The 22,286-nt window shown below is 35.2% G+C and overlaps 1 protein-coding gene and 1 long non-coding RNA gene across 2 annotated transcripts; both read left to right on the forward strand.

Annotated features, from left to right (window-relative positions):
* The first annotated feature begins 579 nt into the window (after positions 1-579).
* Positions 580-5,255, forward strand: LOC149773048 (uncharacterized). The gene is made up of 3 exons (XR_016417479.1): positions 580-592; positions 1,056-1,133; positions 4,363-5,255. It is a non-coding gene; the product is annotated as an uncharacterized LOC149773048 (long non-coding RNA).
* Positions 5,256-11,881: 6,626 nt separating this feature from the next.
* LOC149773049 (uncharacterized) lies at positions 11,882-20,309 on the forward strand. Its single transcript, XM_089946831.1, has 6 exons — positions 11,882-11,931; positions 12,735-12,859; positions 13,417-13,528; positions 14,151-14,256; positions 18,359-18,499; positions 20,208-20,309. The coding sequence occupies exons 1-6, from the start codon at positions 11,882-11,884 to the stop codon at positions 20,307-20,309; spliced, it is 636 nt and encodes a 211-aa protein (XP_089802957.1).
* Positions 20,310-22,286: the final 1,977 nt, after the last annotated feature.

Here is a 22,286-nt window from a genome sequence, read left to right on the forward strand (position 1 = left end):
GCAGTATTACCAAGGTGGATCCCTCGGTTTTAAGTCGAAGACTGGTAGAAGTGATGTCATGGACATATAAGACCCCGCTAGTTCACGTAAGTCATGTATATTACGTTAATTGAAAGACGAATTATTCCCAAACACACGGAAACCATGGGCACACCAACATAAACAACCTGTATTTGCTACCTACAAAATTCAACTAGTTATTTATAATTTAGCTAACAAAAAAATTGTATCGATTAAAACCATCGTCATATAGAAGTATGTAAAGCCAAACATGTGCATTCAATCGCATCCCTTTTTAATTTTGATGGTCAAGACCGCAGGTGATACATACATTTTGATGAATTCTATTTCATAAAGTTGCTGAGTGTAGAAATGAAATTATTTTAACTATAAGTACTGACAGCAACAATATTTAATTATTTGATTATTGTATTGTATTCCCTAACATAAAGCTACTGTCTATATAGGTTCACTTCATGTATTTTGACAGGAGTAACAATAGGTACACTCTGTAAGATGTTGATATTGCTGTATAGTTGGACAATCTCCGTAGACGGGTATCATGCATAACGACAAAAAATGACCAGCAGAAGTGAGACCGTTTTTCTGCACAATAGAGATAGCGAGATAAAAACTTACGAACACAAGAAAATTATTTTTATTTTGTTAGTGCTCTTTATTTTAAAGGCTGATGAATTCCCTCGCTTCTCTGTCTCTCTGATGACCCCACAAATGGAGAAGAGCGTATACAGCGCCCTCTGTCGACCTGCCGACAATAATTCTGGGACTAGGAGTAGTGTTCCTATTACACGTGAGTGTGTGGTTATTCTTAAAACTGTTTCCTGACAACAAGTTTCATCACATCAATAATTGGTTATTCTACCTCATCCTCATCCTCACCACCACCATCATCATCACCTAGCTCTCACTTTCGTTCTCTCTCTCTCTTTCTCTCTCTTGCCATATATATATATATATATATATATATATATATATATATATATATATATATATATATATATATATATATATATATGCACAATTTAAATTTTCAGATAAGCACACCAACATATATGTGAAGTCTTCTGAAAGTCTGTATATTCAGAATGGTTCCTGGACAAGTTGTCGACGAGGTAGGTGCGACTTAGGAATTTCATCTTTTCTTATTACAATAAATATGTTGCACAGAATAAACTCTAACGTAAACTCGAGGTACCTAGCCCGTGCAGATAACTAACTCATAACCGTTGAGAAAACATCGATATCACTGTTATCTTGTGGAGAGATTCAAGGTAGATTAGCATATTATGATGTGATTCAAGTATAGAAGCAAAATGATAAAGAAACAAGTGTTGTAATACACGGGGTACCCTTTGTTCAGATATGTACAAGTGTTTTAATACACGGGGTACCCTTTGTTCAGATATGTACAAGTGTTTTAATACACGGGGTATCCTTTGTTCAGATATGTACAAGTGTTGTAATACACGGGGTATCCTTTGTTCAGATATGTACAAGTGTTGTAATACACGGGGTATCCTTTGTTCAGATATGTACAAGTGTTTTAATACGCGAGGTCTAGAATGATGAGATTAGCAAAATGTGTTACATTGGGGTATACTAATTTGAGACTAAATGAAAGAGTTGTAATTGTTACAAGTCTATGCTCTTAAAATAAGTAACAGAAAAGGGTGAAAGACAACAAACTTTGTATGATTCAACAAATAATTTATTTCTCTAGAATACAATCTGAAAACGAGTAAAAAGAAAGTACGGTATTACGAACTAAACCGCCAAATAATCCAGCAATCACAGACACAAGTCCGGATAATTTAAAGTCCTGAATAAAATTCAGTAGATGTCTGGACTAAGTCCAACATATGTGTCAGCTGTGGCTTATAGAGTGTTGACGTATCAACAATCTTTTGTTGAATGACAGTAATACAATTCCACGTTTGAATTCCCTATTAATTCTAGTCAATGTCTCTGTCCAAGAATTTTATCAGAGCCCATTTGTATCTCCAGAGGAAATACTCCCTTGAAATCAATGATTTAAAGAAATACAATTTTCAGCCCAAAAATGAAATACTGGTCTCAGAATATCATGCAACTTCAGAGTGCTAGATCTTAAAGCACGCTTCCCCAAAAAGTCATCTCAGTTACAAGATTATATAGTTATCTGCTTGACCTTATGTCCCATTTAGTATTTTCTAACAACAAACCATTACCTGATGGAAAAATAGCCTTCTAGAATGAGCCTGATGTTTACAAAATGCAACCATAACATGGATTATGTAAACTTCACTTAGGAAATTCTAAAACCTAGACCTAGACTCAAATAAATATATTTTAATAATAATACTGATTTTAATCCCATAAACACTGACAATAATTTAACTGTGTATTAGTTGCTTACACAGAATAAAATAAAAAAACTCAATTTGGGTCAAGCAAAAATGAATTCAATTTTAGACAAAGTCAAATCCAACATACAATGTTACATTACAATAGCATGTAATAGACTAATAAAAAAATAATAAAACTAGCAAACAATTAAATTAAATATACATAACATAATACAGGGAGGTTTACAATGTTCAGATATGAAAAAGGTGTTGCAATACACAGGGTATACTACGTTGAGATAGGACAATATTTTGTATTATTATATGTTCATTTTTTCAACGTTAACTTTACAGTGTCAAAATCGTTTAATATTCCCCGATACTGAACGCGCGCTACAATACACATATAGCATTCACGTGAATAAAGGAACTACTTTCTATTGTAAACAAACAATGACGCAGACACCAGCACTTTTGATTTGTAAACAAATCATATACACTCGCGTAAGAGGCTCTTTACGTTGTGGTTATTTAAATTTGTTTCTGAATGAACTAAAACATGTTTCGTGGACTGCAAAAAAACCCCCCAGCTGTTTTGGCACATTCCGCGTTGATACCATGTTACGGATTTAGGCTAGCTGCATTATATAAAAGACGGACGATTATGTCCTTACAAATAACATACAAGTGACAAGGCATATACTGTCCTCTTTATCTGGTGATAAGAATGGCAAAATAAAATATACTTACAGTTTTACATCCTGAATTTCCTCAAAATGTTTTTTCTTAATTCTGCAAATCCGAATTACATGAGCCATGTCATAGGCTTTCAATCTGGATTACACATTTCGAAAGTGTGCAGTAATTTCGATGATAAGTGCAATTGCATCCTCCTTACTGCACTCAAAATGAAATAAGCATTAAATTCCATAGCGTCTTTTTGAACATTCAGTGACAGGAAAAGAAACACATTTGCAGACCTAAACACGCTTCTCCCGCGCCACTTCAATCCAATGTATTTCATGTATAATTTGCACGGATGAATCCAGTCCAAAATCACAAACTTTCGTCGAATCCAAACAAAATCCCAAAATATATTCACTGCAGATCAAATGGAAAAGTCGTTGCAATGCGCATTCATTCACAATACGACTGCAAATTTCAATTTTAACTAGACACGCCATTTTCTTTCAAAACTTATGTCGACCGCGCGACTAAGTTCAAATTTATCTGGGCGGAGCTATGTGCGCATTAATAATGATGTCATTTTGTAATGTCAAATCTGCGCTTGTGTATTTAGTTTGGAATACGGCATTCATTCATTTACGTTGTTTCTTGTAGTGTATTTTGTTTATATAATTAAACCTTAGGTAGAATACAAAAATGAGCATATAATAAAAAGGTTACTGCATTTGTGTGGGAAAATATGAACTCGTTTTGTCAGAAGGATATACTGCACTCACAAGTTCGTGCAGTATTCCATCCCAAAACTCGTTCATATTTTCCCATACAAATGCAGTAACCTATAAATACACGGTGTATGCTTTGTTCAGATAGGAAACACGTTTTGTAAAATACGGATATTACTATGTGCAGATTTAATATTATAATGTTCACAAGAAAAGGGTGAAAGTTGTCGCATCTAATAACATCAAGGTGCGCACATTACAGGCAATAAGTGTAATTATTCAGCTTGGTCTGTTGCTAAGTAAATTAATTCATTTTTGAAAGAATTAAATATTTAATTAAGAAAAAGAAATCTTAATGAACGGAACAATTTTTCTTTGTAATCTAATATTTGTATACATATTTTAACATATATATCACACTTTCCTGACATGTTTTTGTAACGGTATATATTATTTTGCTTTGTGGTATATCTAGAAATATCAAGATAATAGTCAGCTTTTTAAATCTCTATGTTCACGAAATTTAAATAGTTCAACAGTCGATGTCCGTAACATTAATTATTACCATGCCTAGCTGATGTGTACCTTATATATATTTTTCTTTTCAGCCCGCAGAATCAAGCAGAAACTCGTGTCCAAAGATGCAAAGAGGGCATTTGGATGGACCAGATCCAACCTTCTCAGCCCAAAACGCTGGGTCCTGTACTCCATGTCTAATGTTCAGAAGATTTACTAGCCCGACATTGAAATTCCTACCTTTAAATATCTACTGATCACCTGTGTCTTTACGGTTATGCTCCTTCTAACACGCATGTCGTGTGCTTGATGTTCATTTGCTGCTGTCAAAGCTGACAAATAATGAGATTCTTACGATCGGAAGAAAATTTCTACGTCAGTCTAGCTGATGGTTTCGTCTTACCTTGTATGTTCGAATATTTGGGCAAACTTGTATTCGTATGACAATGTTAACCCTGTTTGATTTTGCTGAAAAATGTTAGCTAGAAAACATTTTTTAATTTCACGTTAAATGTGACTCACATTTTCGCCTTTCTGAAACTGGGCGTTCCTTCTGACGTTATGCTTTTACAGCTGACCCTCACACTGACCCAAGCGAAATATCTGAATCATGAAGTAAAGAGTAACGGTGAGAAAAACTAATTTAGTTCATCATAAGCAATAATGTGTTCTTCTTTAAACATCAGTATATTGGCTATTTCTCATACCGAATGCAAAACTGTTGAGTGAAACCTGATTGATGGCAAGGGTGCACTCTCTCGATGCTATGCTTTATAAAGATTACCCAGTAATTAATGTATATAGATACTTTTTTGACTTTATTTTGCTCGTGTTGAACCCCATCTTCAGAAATTTTACTAACACATTGTACATCGTGCACACTGCACATATGATACGCTTGCAACAACGAGTCTCTCAATTATGCACCGCAGTTTTGCAGTTTCTACTGAAATTGAAAAGTGAAAGAAAAAGTAACCCCTTTGATTTTCCCCTACTAATGCTTGTTTAATGAGCTAGAAACCTGTATATACTTTCGGATGTTTAAAGAGCTTGCAAATTTCAGCATTTTTCATATTTGAATGATGGGATTGATTTTAAAAATGACAGTTAGGTTCGATTCTGAACTAAATTTCACAGAGAAACGCTAGCTCTGTATTGCTATTTTCACTTCATGAACTTCACAGCAAAATTACATTGATTATTTTGTGCACATTCAGAAAATTGAATTCCCTATGCTGTAAATTGTAATTCTGTTATTCAAGATGAAGCAAAGGTATTGGACTTTGTGCTATTTTGTGCATATTTCACCATCATAGAAATGCTGTCATTTTCTTTGGCAAACAATTTTCCAATATGATGTCATGCAATCAACGGATCAGGTTCACCAAGGCCAATCGCCGACTTGTAAACAATTTGCTGATTTTGTAAACACAAGTATAAGGAAGAACGTGAATCTACTTTTTCATATTATATCGCCATAATTTCATGTTATATTAATAAAAGATTGAACGAAATGCTGTAGTTTCCTTATATTTAATCCAGATGTATAAATTTAAGGTACTTTTATTTCTCGACCTTGAGATTTTATGTTCCCCGTAAGCAATTAAAAGGTATGCACAATACAATTTGAGGTTAATTTGCATCCTTCCAGGCTTATTTTCACACATTGTTTCCAGATTAATATACCGATAATTCAGAACATCATCATCGTCGTCGTCATCATCATCATGCAGCGCCTTATATTTAAACGCGTTAAGCAGTCTTCAATATTATCCTGTGGAATTGATTTTACACATGACTGACTAGACTTGTTTCCCTCCAATATTATTTTCTGGATTTGATTTTACAAATGATTAGCGAGACTTCTTTCCCTAAAATCTCAATTCCTGCATTTGAGTTTACACATGATTGACTATTCTTGCTACCCTCCAATCTCAATGTCTACATTTGAGTTTACACATGATAAACTAGACTTGTTTAACCCCAATCTCAATGTCTGCATTTGAGTTTACAGATGATTAACTAGACTTGTTTTCATCCAACCCCAATGTCTGCATTTGAGTTTAAACATGATTAACTAGACTTGTTTCCCTCCAATCTCAATGTCTGGATTTGATTTTACACATGACTGACTAGACTTGTTTCCATCCAATCCCAATATCTGCATTTGATTTTACACATGATTGACTAGACTTGTTTCCCTCCAATATTATTCTCTGGATTTGATTTTACAAATGATTAACGAGACTTCTTTCCCTCCAATCTCAATGTCTACATTTGAGTTTACACATAATTGACTAGACTTGTTTCCCTCCAATCTCAATGTCTGCATTTGAGTTTACACATGATTAGCTAGACTTGTTTCCCTCCAATATCAGTCTCTGGATTTGATTTTACACGTGATTGACTAGACTGTTTCCATCCAATCCCAGTGTCTGCATTTGAGTTTACACATGATTGACTAGACATGTTTCCCTCCAATATTATTCTCTGGATTTGATTTTACAAATGATTAGCGAGACTTCTTTCCCTCCAATCTCAATGTCTACATTTGAGTTTACACATGATTGACTAGACTTGTTTCTCTCCAATCTCAATGTCTACATTTGAGTTTACACATGATTAACTAGACTTGTTTCCCTCCAATCTCAATGTCTGCATTTGAGTTTACACATGATTAGCTAGACTTGTTCCCCTCCAATATCAGTCTCTGGATTTGATTTTACACGTGATTGACTAGACTGTTTCCATCCAATCCCAGTGTCTGCATTTGAGTTTACACATGATTGACTAGACTTGTTTCCCTCCAATCTCAATGTCTGGATTTGATTTTACAGATGATTGACTAGACATGTTTCCCTCCAATCTCAATGTCTGCATTTGAGTTTACACATGATTAACTAGACTTGTTTCCCTCCAATCTCAATCTCTGGATTTGATTTTACACATGATTGACTAGACTTGTTTCCATCCAATCCCAATGTCTGCATTTGAGTTTACACATGATTGACCAGAGTTGTTTCCCTCCAATCTTAATGTCTGCATTTGAGTTTACACATGATTGACTAGACTTGTTTCCCTCCAATCCCAATCTCTGCATTTGAGTTTACACATGATTGACTAGACTTGTTTCCCTCTAATATTAATGTTTGGATTTGATTTTACACATGCTTAACTAGACTTATTTCCCTCCAATATTAATCTCTGCATTTGAGTTTACACATGATTGACTAGACTTATTTCCCTCCAATATTAATGTTTGGATTTGATTTTACACATGCTTAACTAGACTTATTTCCCTCCAATATTAATCTCTGCATTTGAGTTTACACATGATTGACTAGACTTGTTTCCCTCCAATCCCAATGTCTGCATTTGAGTTTACACATGATTGACTAGACTTGTTTCCCTCTAATATTAATGTTTGGATTTGATTTTACACATGCTTAACTAGACTTATTTCCCTCCAATATTAATCTCTGCATTTGAGTTTACACATGATTGACTAGACTTATTTCCCTCCAATATTAATGTTTGGATTTGATTTTACACATGCTTAACTAGACTTATTTCCCTCCAATATTAATCTCTGCATTTGAGTTTACACATGATTGACTAGACTTGTTTCCCTCCAATCCCAATCTCTGCATTTGAGTTTACACATGATTGACTAGACTTGTTTCCCTCTAATATTAATGTTTGGATTTGATTTTACACATGCTTAACTAGACTTATTTCCCTCCAATATTAATCTCTGCATTTGAGTTTACACATGATTGACTAGACTTATTTCCCTCCAATATTAATGTTTGGATTTGATTTTACACATGCTTAACTAGACTTATTTCCCTCCAATATTAATCTCTGCATTTGAGTTTACACATGATTGACTAGAATTATTTCCCTCCAATCTCAGTCCCCTGGATTTAAATTTACACGTGCTATCTTAGAAATACTTTTATCCCTCAAGAATATCAGACATGGTCTCAGGACTCATTTGTTAAAAAGTTAAACGATCATATCGTGGATGTTTGGATGCTCTTTTGATCAGTAGAGACTCAGTCCCTTCAAGAGTCTTTGTTGATTATACAATAAAAAACAGGACACTGAAATAAATACAAGAATACATAGTATGGATCCAATATAAAACAACAAAGAAGAACAAATAAATAGTTATTTGGAATATTCAATGACAGACATTATCTTAGATTGTCAAACACTACCGTGCCTCTTGTCTCTATAGTCAACCACTATACTGACATTTGTCTTATAGTCAAACACTATAATGAATTTGTCTTTATAGACAAACATTATAATGACATTTCTCTTTATAGTCAAACACTATTATGACATTTCTTTTATATATGGCAAATGTTTACTGGACATTTCATATGATGCTCTTGACCAGTTTTCCCGGCTCAGTCACTTTAACAACCCAGGCCGTCCATGCGCACGCACGTTGGCACTTCTCCAGGCGGTAATTACTACAACGTTCTCTACCTACATCTGCCCGCACCCAGTTATCCACACCTAGTTATCCACACCTAGTCATCCACACTTAGTCAGCTGAATATTAGAAAATAATATGCCAATCGAACCAATATCAACACACCTTATGTACGACCTTCTGTAATGTACGAATGACATACCACTGATTGGCTAACAAAAATATGATATGGTAAAACTCTAATATTTATTTTTTTTACAAACATCTTCAATATTAGTTATAACAGAGACGAAATAACGTACAAAGAGGAGTACTGCAGATACGCTCATATCCCCTTCAATAATCTCAACCGTACGATCTCTCGCTACCAAATTACATAAGCCATACATTCTTGGTGAATTAAACTTAAAAATAAGTACGATCAAACATTTCAGGCCTGTATTATAACATTGAACGTGTTTTGCGAAACTGAACATTAATTTGAACTAAAAAGAATACAACTCATCCGAACTTGTTGGCTCGAACTAGGCAAAATATAATGGCAATCCCGCCATGACAGCTAAACATACAACGAGCTTACCTCTAATGGCTGTCCAAATCAAGATCATTAAGGAATAATAATAATAATAATAATAAAAATAAAAATAATAATGAGGACTTTGTATAGTGCGCAATCTTTAGAAGCTCTAAGCGCTTTACAACATTAGACAACGCCTTTAAGATAGAAAACATATAATTATATGATTGCAAAAGCAAACAACATGAAATTAAAAAACATAAAAAAACATGCTAAGAATATTTAAGGTAGGAAACATTATTAGGTCTTTAAGTTTGTTCTTGCAGTCGAAATAAGTGAGTTTTGAGAGCACTCTTGAATGGGATCACTGTGTCTTTGTGTCTAAGTTCAGTATATATATATATATATATATATATATATATATATATATATATATATATATATATATATATATATATATATAGTCGCGCGCGGTAACTTATATTACGCACATACCGCGCAAACCACGTAGGCGTCACGCGATGCAAGGGAAAGGTATACTTACAAAAATAATATGATGCGCCAAGCACGTCACCTTAATCATCCTGGAATCTATTGTGATCTAGCCAAGCCATATCAGGTATTTTGTAACAACATTTCCTGTAACTACTATAGTTCTGCATAGATGTATACCATTTTGCATATGAATTGCATGATACACGTAGATATACCGCTTTAAGTTTCAATTCTGAAAGAGTTCTTTCCCTTTTACTCCATTGCTCGGAAAAAAAGGATTTAAAAAAAAACAAAAAAACAGCAACCAGTACATTATGATTCCATCATCTGCCGTGGAAAGATATCTCCGTTGGCGTGATCGCTAAGTGATGCGTCCATAATGTAGCACCGGTGGCAACGGTTTATCACGAAATTTCAATTTTGATATTGCTTGTGATTCTGTTTCATGGAAGTTTTGTAATTTTGTAATCTCAATCTCTCTCTCTCTCTCTCTCTCTCTCTCTCTCTGCATCGAAAGTATCGAATTGCCTAAAACGGTTCAGGTTATGAATAAATACAAATACAAATACGGATATAGTTATCTTTCATTCACAGGTGTTACTCTAGTTAACGAAATGTTAATCTAAATGCAAACTACATAGATAAGGACATGGCGGCTTAATTGCGACGGCAGATCTGGGCTAATGCAGTTTGCTGGTACTAATCAGTAGAACAAACACAATAAACCATGATCTGTCAGAGTATTATACACGATAGATCATAGTCTTTTCTGCATGCAGTTGGACCTAATCTATTAAGGAGTATATACGGTACCGGCCTTTGCAACGTTCGCCGATGTTTCTGAATGAATACTCTACTTTAAAGTTTCAATTGCCCCAAGATGATTTCATATCTGTGATCATGTATATACCTCCAGTTGGTTCATAATATTCCTCAGCCATAGGCATAGGTTGTTTGTTTTTTTCTTAGGCGATAGAACCAGCTAGATATCAGATATCAGTTATTACTGCAAACACGGATGATTTTGGTCGAATCATTTTTGATTACTTTAATTAAGTACCGAGTCTGATTAATAGAGATACAGCTATCCGAATCAGCAGATATATTTGTGACAAAAGTAGCCGAATAACGATGGCAATTGTATGTTATAGCTTAGTAGAAATCAAAATCAGTATAGCATGCTCTAGAATAAAATATGAAACAGCAATAACCAATGTATCCGTAAAGTAGCCAGTGTAAAGACTGTAGGAGATTATAACTGCTTTAAATACGAAACAGTAATAACCAATGTATCCATAAAGTAGCATGCGTAAAGACTGTAGGAGGTTTTAACTGCCTTAAATATGAAACAGTAATAACCACTGTATCCATAAAGTAACAAGCGTAAAGACTGCAGGAGGTTTTAATTGCATCAAATATGAAAAAGTAGTAATCAATGTATCCGTAAAGCAGTGACGTCACTCGGGTTGGTGTCACCCAGTGCGGTAGCTCATGGTGTCACCCCCATGGTCCTCCTTCCGTAACAGACCATACAGAATCCTTAGTAATGTCATTTTGGTGTCACCCCCTCTGATGGTGGCACCCGGTGCAGTCCGCACCCCACGCATCCCCCCTAGCGACGCCACTGCTGTGCCTGCTAGTCATGTATTTAACTATGATCGGTTATCCGCTTATGAAATCCGACTAGACCGAGCAGTGTGTGCTCTGTAAAATTTGCAATTTTTCATTTTGGTGTCACCCCTCTGAGATGGTGTCACCCGGTGCGGTCCGCACCCCCCGCACACCCTAGCGACGCCACTGCCGTAAAGTAGCAAGCGTAAAGACTGTATTAGGTTCTAACTGTATAAATAAATGTTGTGTTTATGCATTTTGCGTACTGATTTATGATATTCAAAACACGGAAGAATTTATGGTATTTACTGAGGGTGAAGATATGGTTCAGAACTGTATACTACAGTACGACTTACCATGATATTTGACAAGACGGCACTATGATGTCAAACGACGCCATTATGGCGTGACGTCGAGGTTCCCAATCTTAATAGTGACGTCAACGTTTCCACGTAAATCACTTTCAGCTACTTGAACGTGCACAGCGGAATACGCTTTGCGACTTGCGATTATTGTCAACATTAAAGTTTTAAATAAAGAGATGGAAGCCATTAGTATTCCTTGCCTGCCTTCGGAAGAGGAAGGAGATGCGTAAGTTTATTTCATGAAGCATGTTTTGTTTTACTTTAAATCAAATTAAAAAGTTTAATATGTGAAGGTGTTAAGAAAATCAGCGTAAAGCTTATACTAACGTTAAACCTCTGCTTACATTCGGTCGCCACTGTGGTCATCACGACCAAGAATTCCTCTCTGGATATTTGTGTTTGTTTTGTGTCATAAATGAGGGTGACATATACTGAATACCACTCATCTTCTACAATTGCTCACTAATCTTAGAATAATCGTAGGTGACATTCTAATCGACTTCTGTAAAAATGAACTGGGAGCAAACAATGCATGAGCTGTGGGTTATGGAATTTTTTTTCTTTTGAACGAAATTAAGCGTCATCATTTTATAAATCATGGCTATAAATTATTAGTTTGAGTACTTATTTGAGCGAGATGTCCATGATTTCATCGTTTTCAGTTTACATTTAATGCCATTTGCCTTCATAAATTCGCTACTCTTACCAATATGAACAATTCATCGTACATCTTTTGTCTGATATTTTTCTTCGATTTTATTTTAATTTTCTTCGATTCTGTTTAACAATATTCTGATCAATAGGTCCCATCTTGCTCTCAATCTTTATAGCGCTGCGAAGGACCGTATTTGATATTCTCTCTTACAGCATGCTGCTTTAAAACAGAAATAAACTTCATTACATTTTATTATAAGAAAGCAAAATATATCTCTTTTTCTTATCCCCCACCACCAAAATTTAAAATGTGTCAAGATAAGGTAAACCATTTTCTGAAAGGTATTTATTGAATTTAAGCATACTTCGTTTCAGATTTGAGAAAGTTGAAATTCTCTACAAGCTGTCGTCCGCACTTGGAGGACGGGTTTATGGACGTTCCGACAACTTACCCATCAGCATCTTTGTCCTCAAACAATTAGCAACTATGGATGATCCAGGTAAACTTATTTATATATGTCCATCATTACTAACATGATAATAATAATAATAATAATAATAATAATAATAATAATAATAAAAGTATGTTACTAACACGGACAATCACAAAAATAAATTACATAAAAATGATAAAAAATGACAATACTTACTGGTGTATACAACAAGCAATCTTTCTTTAGATACAATACATGCAAGACAGTCTTCGCTTCAAATTTATGTACAGTCTATACTGGTTTATAAGACATATAATACTGCTAACTACATAGATCCGGATATACCACTGCATATTGCGCTTGCAGATCTCATCTAAGTAACATGTAAAGACTAATCAGTAAAATAAACAGCATAGACCCTGATCTGCAGTCGCAGTATACAAAGGTATAAAAGAATCAATCTTGTTTGGACTGGGGCCTGACTTATATGCGAGTAGAGACGTTTTAAAAATCGCAACAAGTGTTGCTTCCAAACTATCTAACAACCTGGCTTTAAAAAGTATTATTAAAATGTACAGTGTACCTCCACATTTTGCTCACATGAAAGGAATTTTGTTTTCCAGATTTCATATCGGAGTTTAAGGATCTTTTTGACGCAGTGAAGGAAACGGCATTTGCATTAAGTGACAAAAATACCGCCATAAAAGAGAGGAGACTGGAGGAACTATTCAGATTGTAGGTTTAACTATTATTCATACCATTTTAAGTAACATGAAGGTGGCATTAATTTAAAAAATCTCAAGATATAGTTGTAGCTCTGCAATTCACCAAGTAAATGTTTGACGTAGATTTGAATGATTGTCTTTGCTTTGTACATCTCAGAGGAGATTACTGAGGATAAGCACTCTATTCCTTAGTCAAGACAGAGAAAAATCTCCCTCATCTTATCTTCACATCCGGAACACCTACATTTCACAACTCGCACATTTCAAATACGCGTTTGGATGAGAAATATTTAATAGTTCATATTTAGCCGTTTGATCTATTTACTTTTCACATCTAGAATGGAGTATGTACAAATTGGACAGAGCAATTATCAAGGAACCATTAGAATCCTATCGTTATATGCATGCATTATTGTATTCGATAATATAAGTAATACATCCAAGATAAGTAGTGGTTTCAAAACTACCGAAAAATGACAGTAATTCCCTGATGATGATAGTGTCTCCTGACATATCAAAATGCACTTCGTACTTCACTTTGAAAAATAGCTCTAACGAGCCAGTGTTTATTACCTATATAATGCAATTTCGTTTTTAAATTAAATTTGTCTGTGTTTATTTATTTGTTGTAGGTTTACATACGAAGAAAAGAATGGATGGCTTGAAGAAAAAACACGCATTATACAGCTTATGGGCATACACAGAGAAACACTGAGAAGGATCCAGTACACTGAACGGGTAGGTCTCAACTCACTCAGTTATTAACTGATTAATTGATTCGGTGTTTTATATTTTTCTCCTTCTCTCTCTCTCTTCAGTATCACAAGTATCCAATTTACGTATGTCTGTCTGTACGTGTGTGTGTGTGTGTGTGTGTGTGGTAAAGAATCATAGCTGTTGGGGTTCAGTGAAATAAATAATGAAACAATTGACAGTTACAATGACTTTTGGGTATGTGATGTGCCACAACTCTACGTCTTAAATTATGCAACAGAGTGAAGTGAAACCACAAGGTTTAGTAAGATCAAGAAATACTTTAATGTTTTATGTTACAAAGTGAAAATTTAAGAGACACATACAGTACAAATCCATTGTTAAAAGTATCTTTAGGGCCAAGAACTACGGGTGCTACATCATTTTACCTGCTTGATTTTGAGGCCGCTTTATTTTATACGGTTGAGAATCTGCATTATCAGATGTGTCCTTCATAAACAGTATTGTGGGCCTGCAGATCTCGCGTAATTATCGCTGTATTTGGCCAGTGCGAAACTTGTCGTCGCTATATCTATGTTGTCAAGGATTGATTCGATTTCCTTTCCATCAAGGGAACAACATGTAATGTTCAACTAAGCCAAGATACTATTGTTAACAAATCCAACTGTGATATTGGGATTATAATTGTTACCGTTGTTGACACATACAAGTTTTCCCTCAACTGCCAGTAATGCCTCTCATGGAAGAAAGAACCTAGACGTGACCTGCACATGCAATTCTATTTGCATTTGATTGGGGTTTCTGTCTGGGCATGAGTAATGCTGAAAATCTCTTTTACTTCCCTCCATTAATAAAGGCATATCCATGGTAAATGCTGGATCGGATACATCTATGAATTGAGCCATTGATTACACATTATGAATTTTGTCTAATACTATTTCGAAAGCTGATTTTACAAACTGCCGGCGACATAATTTATATTGATGGTATCGTCAAAGGTTACCTTTTTAGTATTGCGAGAGTTACTAATCATCGTGATCGACCTCGAAGCGACTGAGCCGCCTGCGACCCCAGTTGTTTCATAGGATCTAGATTAGTGCATGTGATGCTATCAACGACTCGCATTGCAACTTGTTTAACGATTCATGCAGCGCGCGATGTCAGAGCCCTAAACATTTTTGGTGCGGCTGTGAACTATCCACGAACAGCGTCATCGAGATTAGTTCCGTAATATGTCGCGTAAACTGGTTTCTAGCCAGCCCACATCAAATGATGTATCATGATTTATATTTGAGTTGAGCCATTGATTGAACATCATCAAATTTATATAATACCTTTTTAAAACGCTCTGCGTTCCTAATCCACTTCCCATTGCCAGATTTATAATCAATGACTCTGACAATCTTCGATGAGAGGCTCCATTAACGATATTACCAACCGCAAGCACCATAATATACGTTGATGGTAATGTAATTGGAACTATTTTGGTTCAAGTAAGCTCGAGTTGCAAACAAAACGCGTCGTAGTCGATCTTGAAGCGATTGAGCCGCCTGCGATCCCGTTTGTTTCGTTTGATCCACATGTGCGCTTTTGATGCTCTCAACCACTCGCTATGCAACTTGCCCAACTTGTAGCAAATTTCTATCCAGTGGCAAGAAAGATTCCACGTACTTGGTTTGATGTCCAAACAACGAATGAAGTTCATCGGGCTGATGTTTAGTTTCATCCAGGTGTTCGTGTCCGTGATTTACAAGGTCGAGTGCACACCTCTGACTTAACGATTGTCAATGCTACCAGCAGATACAAAAATAGTTTCTCCGATCTGTTTCACCACTGTTAACATATCACCGTATGCGAGTTCGCGTTGGACGTGTCAACATTCGTCGTGATTCAGCTAGTGTCGGACGATTTAATCCTACTCTCACACAAAGGTTATTTGGACATCAATACCCGTAGGAATTATTAATGAGATCTCGGAGCAGAGTGCAATCTCGGTCTTTGGGAGATTTGTCCCTTAAGTGTCAGCACATTCGTGCGTCTCATGAATGGGTAGCACGTATTCCATTAGTCACAGCAGCACTAAACAATGTGGTCGCAAATACGATTGGATTATAATTAGCTAATGCGATTCAATAAAAGACTGTTATACTTACTCAGAAAATGATTTCACAGCTGACAACATGATGAACACGTGGAAACAGGTTTCTTTGTTATTGTATGCACCTGGAGAGTTAGGTGAACAGCATGATATTACTGACCCGATATGGTCCGTCGATGTGTTTACGACCTCTGAACTGATTGATACTCCAAGACAACCAACACGTTGACACCATCCTGATTAAACGGTTGGACCTGTCATAGTTTAACTCGTATATGAGTATCTCTTATAAGACTTACATAGATTTTTTTCCCCTAGCGAGTTCTAAAGGTTTAATATGAACGGCAACAAGTCTGCCATAAAAATCTTTCAGTCGCAAAGGCCGGGTCTGCGGTGAGCCTTCAAAGTTTGACTTGTTCACTATCACGGACAATCTCGACTAGAATTATATTTCGAAGATTCTCCTTCGTTTTTGCCTAACATAGATTTACTCATGAGTTTGAAAAACTTTCATTTCTGGCCTTAGTTATTATAGCAGTGTTCATCTGAATTTACAGTGCCATTGAAACGTGCTGTTGAAATTCAAGCACTCGATGGATCTTACACGCATAATCAATCACAGAAACGGATGGAGGTTTTACGAAATTTCTCAAACACATTAATACAAATTCCCAATTGTGGATTACACGTGTTGCTTGCGGCTCCTCTGTTCGCGCCAGTGATGTGATGACAGTGATCTTGAATTTTGTTATCGGTGGAAATAAAAGCTTTTTCACACATCCAGCCATGAACATCTGCGGAAATTTCAAAACTGGTACTGATATATAATGAAAATATACACAGCCCCAAGTACGTGTATACGTTTTGATTACTTTCGTGGCTTATTAATGCTATCAATCCACGGGTTGCACATCATATATATAAAGCCTGCCAAATCATAGATGATAAACTTTGTAACTTATAAAAAGGGTCCCAAACGTCAAAATGGGGCAAAACAGCATAATAACACTATGCAAATTCTAATAAACATCTTGTTCACCACTTATAATCATGGAAAATATCAGGTATGCAAAACCTCTATTGACAACCCTCAATAATGATCATGTTTAAGGTCAGGTATGCAAAAAGGCTGTCAACATCCCTTAATCACGGACAGAAATCAAATACAATGTAAGGTGAATATACATACTAAATGTGCTCTTTGAAGGGATGCTCTATGAACAAAATGTGTGTCTCAGCCTTGTGTGATTTCTACACGTATAACACAGCCTCTAACTCTGTCTGGAATGTGATTATCAAACATAATAAGTCAAACTATGCACAAGGCACTTTTTACTCTTTACTGAAGATATGGTATCAAACTTAAGTCGTATATACTCTTACAACGTGAATTTTACTCTTGACTGAATATGTTTGTATCGAACGTATCCACTCCTATGATCCGGCCATTGATGTTAGCGCGGCCGTTACTGTTGCCTGCAGATGAAACAAACTCTGATTTTTATCTGAGATTGCGTATCTTCTAGCATCCAATCAAAAGCGACATTCAAAATTAAGTAAAGTAATTTTTTTTTGTTGGGTTGAACGCTATTTTCAGAACAGGATTAGATATACATGGTGGCAAGTGTGACTGGTGGAGGAAGAACCTGGGTAAACCCCGAGTAGAACAACTAACCCACGAGAAGCTACTGGCAAGCTTTCTCACGTACCCACATTGGCCTAGTGCGAGACTCGAATCCATGCAGACAGGGGTGAGATGGCAGTGATCCGCAATGGTGAGCACTTTAGTCCACTCGGCCACTCTGGGCCTCTCAAAGTAATGTTAAAGGGGACGATATTAAATCGCTATTGAAAAGTTCTCTTATCCAATCAAAAGTAATCTTTCAAACATAAAGTAACGTAAGAGAGGATGATATTAAATTTATTCATATAAGTTGAGAACAAACGTTTATGATTGTCAAGACTGTCTTATTAATGAATATGATTCGGAATTTCAGCTGTTTGACTCCCAGTTTTTGCATATTTCAGATGTGTTTTGGCAGCTACCAAAAATCAAAGACCACTCTATCAGTGTCTAAGGAAAAGTGTACATATTTAGAAGAAAATATATTGATGACAAGATGCACACTCATGCGGTCAGAAAAACGAATTCGTGCCAAAATCAGCGAGGTTTGTATTAAATACTTTATACTTTACACATCGACTACTGGTTTGTAATACTCACTCCATGTCTAACTCCAATATCGAAGGTCAAATTAAAATCATACTGATACGTGTTTAGGCTCGAAAAATCAGTGACACAGAAAGAGTGAAAACAACAAGCTATTTAAAATTTAACAAATATTTTATCTTTCTGGAATAATTCTATAAAATGAAAAAAGGAGAAAAACTTACGGTTTCAAGAATCTAATCCAAAAATAATCTAAGAATAATCCACGAATTAAATTGCAAAAGTCCTAGTAATAAATGTTCTAATAATTTCAAGTTCGAATCCTGTTGGAAAATCCAAGATGGATGACGATGACGTATGCTGTAGTCAGTACTGTACTTATCTACAGTTCCTTGTAGAAATACAAATAATATCACTCCGGTGTTGGAAATCCAAATTAAATTTGTAAGCAACGTCTCTCCAAACATTTATGTGTGAGTACTCCTCAAAATATTTACAGAGAAAAAAGAATTAATCCTTTTGAAATTGATCAGAAGAAAATTATAATTCAAAATCTGGCTACAACAAAATAACTTGACATCAGTGTAAAAAGCCCAAAACTAAGAAATCTCTCTCAGAGAATCTCGATTAAAACTAACAAATGCGTATTAATGGTAAAACCGGAATTACGAAATCGAAAGGGGGTCACGTGATCGTGTTTATGTCACGTACACCAAAAATGACCCTGACGACAAACAATCATTTTAAAATAAAATAGAACTTGTTTACGAAGGTTGCTATAAATTCTGAAACATGGTCAAGAGATATATCAACACCTGGTGTTTACGAAAAAGTGATTCAGGTCAACTAACTTTCTGGAAAAATATCATCTCCAGTGAATATATTTACATTATAATAGCATATAATAGAATAACAAATTTAAAACTGACAAACAATTACATTAAAATAAATATGAATAAAATTAGATATATGTAACACTACACATCGATAATAATCCTTGTTGTATTTAATGCCTAAACGGAAAAAACATCAAAAGAAAACAAGATATAGGCATGACATTTAGATGAGAATTAGATGAGTATACGAGATTTGGTTTGTTTGTAGAAATTAACTTGTATCCACGTAGCAAATGAAAATAAGAGCTGAGATAATGCTTAATGAAGAAATATCAATATTTTACTCAGAGATAAAACACGATTTCTCAAGGTTAATTAAAGATAATATTGAGTTCCAGATGATTGATTCCTGCTGAAGAATCAGGGAACAATTTACCAAGCAGCACCGGGAATATTTTAAATTCTCAATAATGTGAGAAAGAAAGATTAAGCTGTTTAGTAAAGCTAGATGCAAACTGAGGAAACTAGGGTCAGACTGAGGAAGCTGAAGTCCGATTGATGGAACTATAGTCCGATTATTAAACCTGTAGTCCGACTGATGAAACTAGATTACGATTATTAAAACTAGTTCTACTGATGAAGCTATGGTCATTTTTAATAAAATTAAGATCAGACTGATGAAGTTAGAGTCAGATTGGTCAAATTAGAGCGCGATTGATGAAACTGGACTCCTATTGATGAAGCTAGAGTCCAGCTGATAAAGCTATGTTCCTATTGATGAAGCTAGAGCCCGACTGATAAAGCTAAAGACAGATTGGTAAAGCTCGAGTCAGATTGATGATTATTATTATTAAAACATTTTATATTTCAGCTTGCTGCACGACTTAAGGAAAGTTTGATATTCTCCGTTCAATCCATAATTGAGAAAATCTTGATGATGCTCAGAGAAGTGACCAAACGAAATGACAAATAGTAAGTTAAACGAGTTTTTTCCGTTTCGTTCTTTCCGTTTCCTTTATTTATGTGCAATTCGTTCGTGAGTGTGTTTTTCAGTCCAGGCGTGTGTTCACAATGTCATACTACTCCACCTTCACTATGCCAACCAATGAAACTAATTTTCATGTTCTGTAGATGGTCACAGACGATTAGAATGTTGTTGCTGTTGTGGAGTTTAACGCCGTTTTTCAGCAGACCATAGGCTATGCATGGCGGCCAGTATTAATTGTGGAGGAATAACCACCTACCCACGAGAAGCTACAGGCAAGCTTTCTCACATACCCACACTGGCCGAATCCTAGACTCGAACCCGGATTAGAATGTTGATACATCCCATAGATACAGGGCTCAGATGAATTTGAGTAATTTACATAAAGTCAATACAACTTCCAATTATTAGTTTCACCTAAGATTCGGAATATGTCGTTGACAAAATTGCACATACGTATACTCTGTATTTTAGCGAGACCCTAGATTACGACATTGGAATATAAACTGTGGCTATTGGGTCCCGACTTGCAAACCCTTTAAACGTCAACGCTGTGACTTTAAAAACATACTTGACACGAGAAAACCAATATATATATATATATATATATATATATATATATATATATATATATATATATATATATATATATATATATATATATATATATATATATATATATATAATTCAGACATACACCAAAAAAACCGGCTCTAGAGTCCACCTGGACATTCATTATTGGCAGACACTTGATCATATGGGACCTGGACGTTGCTGACACATCAAGTGGGCAATACATATGCCAGTCAACACGTGTGACTTTGGGAAAGACTCAATGAAGCAAAAATAAATAAATAACTGTGTTACTGAACTGCTTTAGGACGAATAGGATATTTAAAAAATTCAAATGATATTGAGTACAAATAACACTGAAACTAAACCGTTCATATTGATCATTCCTTTCATTTTTCACTGCTCTGGTATGGTTTAATTGTGTACTTTAGCTGCAATTTAAACGTGTTAATTTGTCATCTTACTCTATTTAAAATAATATTTAAAGTATCATTTTTAAGGAATAAGAATCAAACAAAGCTTTTTTTGTAGGTTTATCTAAAACAATTGGGGTGGGTGGTAGGAATAATCAAAAAGTTCATTATGAAGGCTGTTCACGTATCTATAGTATATGCTGAAAATGTGCATGGTGTGCAGTCAGCAAAAAACGACAATAAAAACAATGAGAAATAATAACATCTTTCTACGCATATATTGTTCATCTGAGTAATATAACAAAATACATCTAAGTCAAAGAATGAAGTGTACAGTAAAAAGCGGTCACCAGATTTATTGAAATACGACGAAATTGCTCAACGTTAGCATGTACAAAATCGACTTCCCAGTAAATTTGTACCAAGACCGTATATTTTTCTCTTTATTAATTCCAATTTCCATGTAATCTTTCTATTTTCATTTACTCTGTCTTTGAACAAAATTTAATAGATTGCAAGACTATGTATTAAAATAGTTTCATCACCAATGTAAGACACAAACTCTACACTTGTCTTACTATACTCGTAGAGGATGTGTATACTAGAGAATGTGCAATAAAAGACACAAACTCTACACTTGTGTTACTATGCTCGTAGAGGATGTGCATAATAGAGAATGTGCAATAAAAGACACAAACTCTACATTTGTGTTACTATACTCTTAGAGGATGTGTATAATAGAGAATGTGCAATAAAAGACACAAACTCTACACTTGTGTTACTATACTCTTAGAGGATGTGTATACTAGAGAATGTGCAATAAAAGACACAAAGTTGTGTCACTATACTCGATGATGATGTGTATAATAGAGAATGCGCAATAAAAGACACAAACCCTACACTTGTGTTACTATACTCGTCGAGGATGGGTATAATAAAGAATGTGCAATAAAAGACACAAACTCTACACTTGTGTTAC

Source organism: Sinohyriopsis cumingii, unplaced genomic scaffold (assembly GCF_028554795.1).
Source record: "Sinohyriopsis cumingii isolate HCF-2022 unplaced genomic scaffold, ASM2855479v2 utg000913l, whole genome shotgun sequence".
Classification (NCBI taxonomy): Eukaryota; Metazoa; Mollusca; class Bivalvia; order Unionida; family Unionidae; genus Sinohyriopsis; species Sinohyriopsis cumingii.

Bases quoted from the DNA above. Each gene is read 5' to 3' on its own strand.
- LOC149773049 (XM_089946831.1), top strand. From the start codon at position 11,882: ATGGAAGCCATTAGTATTCCTTGCCTGCCTTCGGAAGAGGAAGGAGAT. The intron at 13,529-14,150 runs GTAGGTTTAACT...TATTTGTTGTAG, and splicing joins CTGGAGGAACTATTCAGATT to GTTTACATACGAAGAAAAGA. The intron at 18,500-20,207 runs GTTTGTATTAAA...TTTATATTTCAG, and splicing joins TTCGTGCCAAAATCAGCGAG to CTTGCTGCACGACTTAAGGA.